Source organism: Cynara cardunculus, assembly GCF_001531365.2.
Source record: "Cynara cardunculus var. scolymus isolate 2C chromosome LG 13, CcrdV1, whole genome shotgun sequence".
In the NCBI taxonomy this organism is placed as follows: domain Eukaryota; kingdom Viridiplantae; phylum Streptophyta; class Magnoliopsida; order Asterales; family Asteraceae; genus Cynara; species Cynara cardunculus.
Genome location: NC_037540.1, coordinates 13,400,870 through 13,411,873, shown reverse-complemented (window position 1 = coordinate 13,411,873; position 11,004 = coordinate 13,400,870). Strand labels below are relative to the sequence as shown.

The following is an 11,004-nucleotide window of genomic DNA, read 5'->3' as shown; positions in this document are numbered from 1 at the left end:
CCTTAAAAGTTGACTTACGATTCAAATCAAATCTATCTGATAATTGGTAGAGCAAATGGAGTAGTGAGAACAGAAAAACTGTCATGGATAAATATGTATGTGCTCTCTAAGTGGATGGAAACAATAAAGTTTCTCAAGAAGAGCAGAAGCATGTATCGAGAGTTTTTCTTGAATCATTTGTATCGTCTCTTGAAAAATATACAAATGATCAAGAAGCATTACAAGCTATCTTCCCTTCCACAACTCTTTTCTCTTAAGTTACTGTTAAATAAAGTTGGCTCATCTATATATGCTTATGCCTGTTAATCTGTCAAGAAGCAAGATTATCTTATTCAGAAGTTGTCAAAGGAAGGTAAGGTCCCCAATGTCTCACCTCTTGATCTTACTATTCCTACTAGTGACTATCATCCAGAAGGAACTATCTTGTCTATACATGAGCATGTAATCTTCTTTTGGGACGTGGGTAGTTGCCTTCGATTTTTCCAAGCTTCTGAGATAACAATAGCTGATTCTCACTTACTTTGTGTGATAATTAGTATCATTAAAATTGGTGAAGCCGGAAGAGTCTTCTATACCTTAATTTCGGATGAACTGAAGAAAATAGATGCTCTTACAGCCACATATACAAATGTTATGAAAGTAGATGATAACTGCTAGTTGATCTATCTATGTGACTTCTTCTTTTTGAACTATCATCTTTACTTTATGCATTTAAATTCATTGTCTAGTATAGACATTTATATTTCAATATTTTATTAAAATTTATTCATTCTTTATTTGTTGCATTCTTTGATTCATTATTTGTTTTGTATATATGTTTACAATAAAAGAAAAAAAAAAGAAACCAAAAAGAATATATACATGGGTGAATTTTTAAGTTCTTTTTCTCAAAAAAATTTAAAGTTTGTATATCTTGTATTTATTTCTTTGTAAGTGTTCATGTCATCATCAAATAGCGGGAAATTGTTGGGTCATCTATTGATTTGGGGATGACCCAGTGATATGTTCCTCTATCCTATCAACACTTAATCATTATTGGTTTCTTGCTACAAACTTAAAGCCGTTGGCAAAATCGAAGACCAATTGATGTGAAGATAGAAGGTCACCGATGTGATACTGTAGATCAATTGTCTAAATTATACACCAAGATTCCAAAGTAGTTGATTTGAAGATTGAAAATATTTTGAAACTACTAGCTGATTGAAGGAAGATCTTCATGCACTGAAGATTTGTAAGTAGCTGTTTGAAACTACTAATACATCCAAAGAAGATCTCCCTACAAACTGACCATATCTCTACATGAACAATTTTGTATGCACGCGATGTACGATGAAAATGAGATATCAACAATGGTTAAGTCAACCATTGCCTTCTTTATCCTTAGTGACAAGTGTCCCATGCATTTAATTGCATGAAGGTAGTATAAAAGGCAATATGCATCTCCCATGCAAATATACCTCCTTGAAATGAATTTCTAAGTGCATTATTAAGACAATCGGCTCTCTCTTCTTCTACTTCCATATCTCATGTGTGAAGAAAAACTTAGTGTTCTTCATTTTCTTGCAAGTACTCTCTGTGTTGTTCTTCTATGTGTAAGATTGTTTAGGTTAGGTTATCCTTTCATTCATTCGCAATAATCTATATTGTATCTCTATGTGTTAATTCTTGATATACATCAATAAGAATTAAAAAGTTGAAAAAATTATGTGTAATTGTATCCAACCCCCTTCTACAATCATCTTGTTAGGTTAGACTCAATCAAGATTCCAAACCCAAATTCTTAGCTTTCAAAAATGGATATGCCACCATCTTCAAGTCATCACCAACAAAGTTTTAGGGTTTCCAAGCCACTCACTTCCTAAAGTCTAGAAATGAACCACAAACCAACATAAGCTTTAATTTTACAAAATCTTTTAATACTTAAAACTTACCATTTTCCAAGAACTTGAGATTCACCAAACAAAACTCTTCCATTAAATCTTTTTAAATCCTCAACCTAACTTTCAAACACAACCTTTGAAGCAAACAAGATAGACCCCCTCCAAACTCTTCCAAAGATGTCGCCAAGGTTTCCTCAAATCACTAAGAGGATGATAGAAAAGAAGGAGAGGTGGGGGAAGAAAATGAGTCAAAACCCTAAAAACCAGGCTTTTATGTGTCTACAAGTCATACACGATATGCATCCCAGGTCGTATATCTAGTCGCTTGTCCCCAAATTCTCACTTAGAACTTCATATATGCGACCACAACTGAAACCTTTGTCGCATATCCGATCGCCTAACTCTCTGTTCAATATATGCTACCTCAAATGAGACCTTGGTCGCATATCCATTCCCCTAATTTTATATGCTACCTCAATTGAGACGCTGGTCGTATATCCGGTTGCGTAACTCTCTAATTCAGAATTTCAGCTCTATTATACATTTCAGTGAGTTAGGAGACTTCCGCTGCGACCCAAGTTGCGTGCCATGTCATCAGCATCCTTTTGACGCTCGGAAATCCTCATTTTTGTTATCTTTTTCACTCCGAAACAACCCATGGAAAATAAACACAGTTTATCCCCAGTAACTCAACATTAATACATGACATGTAATTTGATTAATCCATAATTGTATCTCATAAAAATTTGAGTGTTACATGTTTGGTAAGTCAAACATGACACAAGACATGTCAAAACAATTAAAATGACCAGTTCTTCAAAATCTTGCCCCTATGTTCGTTGGGAAAAAGATTAGAGGATAAACAAGTGGTGGGGGAGGTGTAGTCATCGATGGAGATGGATTTTCATTGTTGCATTCCAAATTTAGATAACAACCCAATAAAACCACTATGTCTATTCGAACATGCAATAGATCTCGAACATGCAAGATCCATCATCTTCTAAGCTTGCAACTCCACCCATCTTCGTCGGTGTCCCTCACAAATCAAGATCCGCGCCATAAATTTTCATTGTTGTTGGCGAACGGAAAGGAATCCAAGTTCTCTGACGGCTACTTTCTTCATCAACGAATTTGTGGTGTAAGAGGAGAAGACGTCCTCCCTGATTTAAATGAGGTGGTTTAGGTTTTAGTTTTAGTTTTTTCCCCTTAAATTTATTTACATCGTTGTACATATGTCTTCCAAACTTCTACGGTAAAAAATAATTAGAAAATACAAATAACCAAGTTGCCCTAACATGCATGATACATGGTAACTTAACGAAATAAAGTTAACATTCAATAGGGACATAGACCTGGACGGTATTAAATACCAACCATAAGGTCAATGATCTACTTATTGAAGTCAAATTACCAAAACCAAAGTTTTGGTGAATCACATGGAGAGTTTTTGCAATTTACTCGTACATTTTTTATTTTGAATTGAGTTAATTGCATTTTTATCCTTGTAGTTTGATGAAAATTTCGATTTTCATCCCTACAGTTCAATTTTTTTTTTTGTGGTTTCAATTTTACTTTGAATACGGTCTTTAGCCTTATAGTTGTCGTTGACACAATTAAGTGTCTTTCACATGAGAGCAATTTGGTCATTTTACCATTTTATTTATTAACCTTTTTGTGGTACAAGTTTACACATGCACATGTACAAGCATTAAATCACTTAAACTAAAAAATATAATAAATTAATAAATCACCCCCATTGTTCATCTTTCTTCCAAACTACCACACCAAATTCGGTTTCTTCTCAAATCTGCCATCCCTGAACGCCTTTCATCCTCTACTCACCATTAGCCACCATCGTTTCCGCCATACACAACCACCATCTTCTCCTGCACTCCTCAAACTCACCCCTTGCAAGTGTCTAGATGGCCCCCTTGAGCTTTGTGATGATTCATGTGATCCTTACACACATACACACACACACACACACCAATTTCATAAATTTTTTTGAAACAACTTCATAATATTACCAATATATATATATATACACACACACACACACATACACACACACACACACACATATATATATATATATATATACATATTAATGAAGGATGTACATTAGTTTTTAATAGTCACTAGGTAATAAGGAGATGAAGAGTTGTAAGCAATGATGGGAAGGAATGTGGAGAATAGGGACAGAGAAACGGGGGATGATGGATACGACAAGGAGGGGATGTTTAGGGTAAGTAAGCAAATTGCTTTGACATGCTTATCACACTGGGTTATGGGTTTAGGAGCCGTTTGGCAGTTGCTGAATGATTTGGTGCAGAATGATTTAGTGGTCAGAATAATTAAGAGGCTCTTATGATATAGTGTAAAATGAAATATAATTGTTCGATAATTATTTACGATGGAATTTGGGTGCTGAATGGTTAAGAGAGACCCATGATACAAAATCATTCAGAGAGTTTTAGAACCATTAAGAAACAGATTTTTTTTTGCGAAACAAGATTCATCTCTTAACGATTCAGAGGCTGCCTTTTAATGGAACTATTAATAGGTAAACAAACAACCTCTTACAAACGCAATGGCGAAATCCAAAAAAGAAACAGTACTTTGTGATTTCTTAAAACTTGTGGGATGATATTCGAAGTATACCAAAATTACAGGGACTAAAAATGTAATCAACTTTTTTGAATTTGAGACGGTATTTTCATTCTTTCACATCTCCCTCAGCGGAGAAGGGTCAGCCAAGAAGTCATACCAGCGACGACGACCTCCACACACGCAATTGAGAAAAAAATGCAAGATCCATCAAATCCCAACTCCAAGCCTCCAAATGCGGCAGCTTTTCCTTTCAGGCCGTCTCACCACCGCCGTGCACACTCCGAGGTCAACTTTCGGCTACCGGAAGACCTAGATCTGGTATCAGACTCGTTCGATGCGCCATCTGGAAGCTTCGAAGAGATTGGATCTGAGGACGATCTGTTTTCTACTTACATGGACATTGAGAAGCTCGGATCTACCTTGAATGACGGTGGTGGCGTTCTTGACAGCAATCGGATCAACAATGCTGTTCTCGGAGGTGGAGCTTCGGACGATAATTACGGCGGCGGCGGTGATGGAGAAAAGAGCAGCACGAGATCCCGACATCGACATAGTAATTCAGTGGATAGTTCGAGTTTATTTACGGAAAGTATTGAAGCGAAGAAGGCAATGGCTCCCGATAAGCTTGCTGAGTTGTGGACTGTTGATCCCAAGCGAGCTAAGAGGTACTTTTAGTATGGACATGCTAATTTCATTGCAGTCAGTAATTTGATTTACCAATTTAAGATATGGATGGAACGTTCAGCAATAAACAATGCACTGAAAACAAATTCGATATGAATCATCTGTCAGTTGCAAATCTAATGCCAAAATTCAATCTACTCTTGTTATCCAATCGATTCAATAGTTTTTGTTGTCTACAAACATTTACGACATCCAGATATAATAGTTAGGGATGGAAACTGAAATCCGGTCATTATAGGTTATTAGGAACGAAAGAAACTAGGGTCAAACACTTGCAGGAAAAATTAACCGACAGAAATTAAACATAGAACTTAAACAAAATACTGTTATGAAGCTTTATTTAACTTCAGGAGACATCTTTTATGGGTTCCACTAGCTAGACAAAGGGTTAGTTTCATCTCTATTACGGAGATCAAGTAAAGGGACATGTTTTTTGCCTGTTTCAGGCTCATCACTTGGTCAAGTGTTCCCCTGTGACACAAAAGTTATCATACTGGAGTTGTCTCAGTTGTGCAATTGCTAGAATTTTTACTATATCTCTACTTGGTAAATTCTCAGGAAGAATAAACACATTAGTTGTAGAGCATTTGTGATGGATAGATGTAATGTACCTAAATGGTTACAGACTTGTAATGATGGTCTTGGTCTTTCCCTGTTGCCCTGTCCCAAGCTTGCATGGTGAAAAGCTCTTCAGAAGCCCATAATGAGTTTATGACCGAGGCAAATTCGATATATTACAGATTTATCATCCTAATTGGCTGTTTGTTAGTGAACTCCAAGTTCAGCTACAAGGAATCTCTCTTTCTCTTTTCTTTTCATAAAAGGGACCAGGAATAATATTAATACTAGTTGGGGAAGCTTGGGATGCATGCAAGAAAGTTATACTATTTTTTACATCGAAGTCACAATATTTTACCAATACAGCAATTGATTTTCTTAAGCAAAAAAGTATTAGGGAAATTAGGTACTTGGTGAATAGAATAGAGAAAATGGTCGATGCCGTGGAGCATGGATGATGCCATAAATAGACAATCGGGGTGAACTATATACCTAGTTTTAAGACCTCGATGAAGAAAGAATGTATGGAAGAAGAAGAAGCTACTATGCTTGTTGCCTTGTTTTATTTAAAGGGTACTTTTTTGTCATTTTGGGTCAAAACAAACATTTTTGGTTGAAATAAAAGAAATTTGGATAACTAAATATTAATGAACAAGAGGGAACTGAAATTGTGGCCAAAACTATTTACTAGTACATCCTGTAAATAATTATTGCTCTGAGAGTTGTAGATCATCTTATGCTTTGTACAATACAGGATTTTGGCAAATCGACAGTCTGCTGCTCGTTCAAAGGAGAGGAAAGCACGTTATATAACCGAGCTCGAGAGAAAAGTCCAGACCCTACAAACAGAAGCAACAACCCTTTCTGCACAATTGGCTCTCTTCCAGGTGATTCATGAAATACTTCTGTGCTTTATATGAAATTCCTTTCTTCTTTTCTTTAATATCAGGGGATTCAAATCAGCGAAACGGATTTAGCTATTTAATTACATGATAGTTTTAGCTCTATGTTAGCACTTGGCAATGAATGTCAATTTTTAGCAAACATATTGCAGATGAACCAACTTCAACTGCATGTGTACTTCTATGTATAATTAATTGCATATTACATCCTGGTAAAACATAAGTTAATCTTCTTGCTGTAATGCATTAATTGGTAAACTGACTTTTGGTTTATACAGAGGGACACAACTGGCCTGTCTTCCGAAAACACGGAGCTTAAGCTCCGATTACAAGCTATGGAACAGCAAGCTCAATTACGTGACGGTATGTTTTGAAGAAAAACTAATAAACTTAAGTATTATTATTGTGTGTGGATGATGAAAAGCATATATGTTACAATACAGCTCTGAATGAGGCACTGAAGCAGGAAGTGGAAAGGCTGAGAATGGCAACAGGGGAAATATCAAGGTGTTCAGATGGTTACAACATGGGGATGGTGCACCATGTTCGGTATAACGAAGCAAACCTGTTCCGAAACCAGGAACAAACAGAGTACCATCAGCAGGATGCTCTTGGTCGTTTCCAAGGGCTCGATATCAGTAATAGTAATAGAGGTGGTTCGCATCTTGTGAAGTCTGAAAGCCTTTCCATGTCTGCCGGTGAAACCAGTGGTACCTTTTGATTTAATTTAATTGATTTTTTATTTATTTTTACATGACTAGTGTTTTAGTCTTTAACATGGTATTTAATGTCGTTCTTTTGTTGGGGGTGATGGTGGTTTTGTCGTCTCGTCTGGTCTTTCTCTTGTAACGTGCCTGGAATTTGGCTCATTGTCAACTGTATTTTCTTTATTGAACTCCTGTTCTTGTGTTAAATGTTTATATAAAAATTTGTGTTTCTTTTTTTACTTCAGCTTTTACATATATATATATATATAGGGTATATTTCTTTTACAATCTTGTGCATTTGTACAACCTTTGCAACCCAATTATGAAGATATCTTGCAATGCAGTAATATATATTTCGATTTCAATGTTTCATTTTATTTTATTTTGGTCTCTATCGATGTTATAATATGAATTTATGTGGTTTTGAACAAGCAATAACTTTTTTCTTTAATAAAATATAAATATGAAGATATCATAAAAGTTAAAAAAATATAAAAGTTTTTATTTTTTGTGTAATTTCTTTAATTTAAATTTCATGATGAAGTAATTTATTTTTGGTTTGATAATATATTTTTATAAAGATAATAACTAAGTATTTTGTTAGAACTTAATAATTATTTTAATTATATTTTAGATTTTATATTTAAAATAAGAATGTTATCATGTATTTAATTATAGGAAAAATCACACCAAAATGGAACCAACTTTCATCTAATTCCTATTTTGGRGAACCAATTTTCAAAATCGTCATTTAAGGGTCTCTATCAAACTTTTTGTTTATTTAAGGGTCTGGTTGAGCTGTTAATGCTGATATCATCCAGATTTTTTGCTAACTAAGATATTCAACGTCATATAAAATTTTAATTTTAAAACTAATATTCCACGTCATATTTAAAATTGCAAAATAATTATGGAAAAATAACTAAAATTCGTTTTTTTTTCTTTCAAAAATTAATGCAATAAAATCTATTTTTCATTTCAAATTTCGTTTTTTTTTTAAATTCAGATATCAAATTGAAGATTTTTTCAAAAAAAATCCAAATTACCACGATAAAAATTGTTTTTTACTAATGCAATAAAAAAATCAATTTAATAGAAAAAAATTAATTTATGCAATAAAAAATAAATATTAAATATCACATTCAAGATTTTTATATCCAACCAATCCGCATCAATATTAAAGTTTAAATCAAATTTGGCAAATCAAACCAAAATATATGTTTGTTCACAACGTTCAAATCATCAAGATTAGAATAAAGTCGATGACAAGACATTGTTACAAAAAAAAAGTTGAAAATCTTCAATCTTCGATTGCTTGAATCATCCTTATCAAAGTTAACCATCAACCACAAATTATGGAACTGATTGAACTTCATCAATAATTTGTACATTACCTATATCAACTTGCCATATGTAAACATATGCAAGTTAGTGCAAATATGTAAGTTATATGCAAACAAAATGTGATTATACATATTGAAAAAACTTCCCACAGCAGTAATTGGTATACTCGTCTCAAAACTAACTTGTGAAATCTGCAAAATAAACATACTTTTAGCTACAACATTTGATCATTCAAACACAATGTGAATCACAATTATTATACTTACTCCTATAATCGTATCCCTTGAACTCGTATCTCTTGAACCTCTTCCTCTTATATTGCTTCAAATAACTAAATCTTCTCTTCTATGTTGTTTTTTCTCGATCTACCAACTGGATTTTTTGACCGAATCGGTGCATCTTTCTTTTTATTTTTACAACTCCTATAATCATGTCCTGCCTCCTAACAATTTCTGCAAGTCAACTTTCTCCCCGAGTTGGCTACAACTTCATGGTCATATGCATTTCTTCTTGTGTGACTACTTTCTTCACTTGCATCTTCCCTTCTGGCTATTCCACGCATGCGTCTAGACTTTGGGGGCAAAAGTTTGCAAAATCTGTTATTGGCCAAAGTTTGATCACATTCAAAGGATTGATCATGTGATTATATGTATTACTGAACTTTAATTTTCAGAACAAAGGAAACACAAACTTAGCTGGATCTTGGTGAATGAAGTATATGGCTGCAACAACATACGGACAAGGAATTCCAGAAACTTGCCAACTTCTACAAGTATATGTTCTACGTTGAGTGTCGACAACAAAACCCCCTAGTCCTTGTCTTACTTCAAAAAGATTCCCTCCATTGGGAGCAACGCGCCAAAATCATAATGTAATATTTATGAAACAAATTATCTTATATGCATAGAGCATAATAATCATAAACATACTGCATTAGCTCCTTATTTTGCTCAACTTTCTTTTTTATATTTGGACAGATTTCATCATCCCAGTTGCATGCTTTGTTGTTCATCTTAAACATTCTTCCATCACAAGAGCGCTAATCTCCTCGAGCATTGTTATTATAGGTTTTCTCCTAGATGAGACAATCAAAGAGTTAAAACACTCGCTTGTTCCATTTTCTACAACATCACATGATGTGTCGATCTTGAAGGAAGCCTTTGACCATGTTGACGGTTGTCTTTCCATCAAATGTCCATAAGCATGGGGAGACAAACTTTTAATTTCTTGCATAATTCCTTCAAAATTCTTGTGGTGTCCTTGACTTGGATGCAACCCAAAACAAAGATCTGAATTGGATATCGGTGTATTTCTTCCTGAAATTGGCAGTATATGTGTCTAGCACATTGACGATGCTCAGTAAGTGGGAATACCTCTTTAACAGCTTCAACAAGTCCCTATATTAGCATAATGCAATTAACTAATTAGAAGATCACATTCATAATAGATTAGCAAGTGTGTGCAGTTAATTATTAGTATACTATTACCTTATGTTGATCTGACATCAATGTTATCCCTAACCCTTCGGTCCATCTAGTGTCCTCTACTAGAAAATTTAAAAACCACTTCCAATTGTCTTTATTTTCAACCTCCACCACTGCCCATGCAAGAGGATGTATTTGATTGTTACCATCTTTCCTATCGCACTTAACAACTCTCCCTTGCATACGGTTTTTAGAAAACATCCATCCAAGCCAATGAATCCCTTACACCCTTACAACCAACATTCTTTAATACCCTTAAAACATACATAAAATCTTTGAAAATAATTTCTATTATTTGGTCCTACCTCGACACTAATTTTAACCGTTGATCCTGGATTACACCTTCTAATCTTCTCACCATAGTCCCATAACTTTCCGTAATGCTCGATTAGAGCCGTTCCTACTTCCCCCAATGCCTTGGCCTTAGCCCTTTGGCATTGACTTAACTGAACAATGCACTTGTATTTTTTTTAGAATGGATTCCTTCAAATCAACTAACTTGATCGATGGGTTTTGTTTAATCTTCCTCCCATATTGTTCAGCAATCCAATTGGAATTTACAAGTGAACCTAACATGTAATTTCTCCCACACTTGTGCTCATCATTCTAGAAAAAATCGATGAAGCAAGAAACGTGTATTAACCAGAATATCTCAATATTTTTTTAACGCAATCCCGTTAATTCTGGGTAATTATTATAAAAAATTTAAAAAAAATCAATAATTATGTTATATTTAAAATTTCAGGTTTTTTCTTTTTTGGGGGGGGGGGGGGGGGGGGTTTCTCTCATGAATCTTCCTCTATATTAATAATGTGTTAATATTTGGGAAAAGTTT

At 34.4% G+C, this 11,004-nt stretch overlaps 1 protein-coding gene across 1 annotated transcript; it reads left to right on the top strand.

Annotated features, from left to right (window-relative positions):
• The first annotated feature begins 4,645 nt into the window (after positions 1–4,645).
• Positions 4,646–7,572, top strand: LOC112525221 (bZIP transcription factor 18-like). Its single transcript, XM_025135248.1, has 4 exons — positions 4,646–5,155; positions 6,487–6,619; positions 6,913–6,997; positions 7,078–7,572. The coding sequence occupies exons 1-4, from the start codon at positions 4,686–4,688 to the stop codon at positions 7,353–7,355; spliced, it is 966 nt and encodes a 321-aa protein (XP_024991016.1). The 5' UTR covers positions 4,646–4,685; the 3' UTR covers positions 7,356–7,572.
• The last annotated feature ends 3,432 nt before the right edge of the window (positions 7,573–11,004 follow it).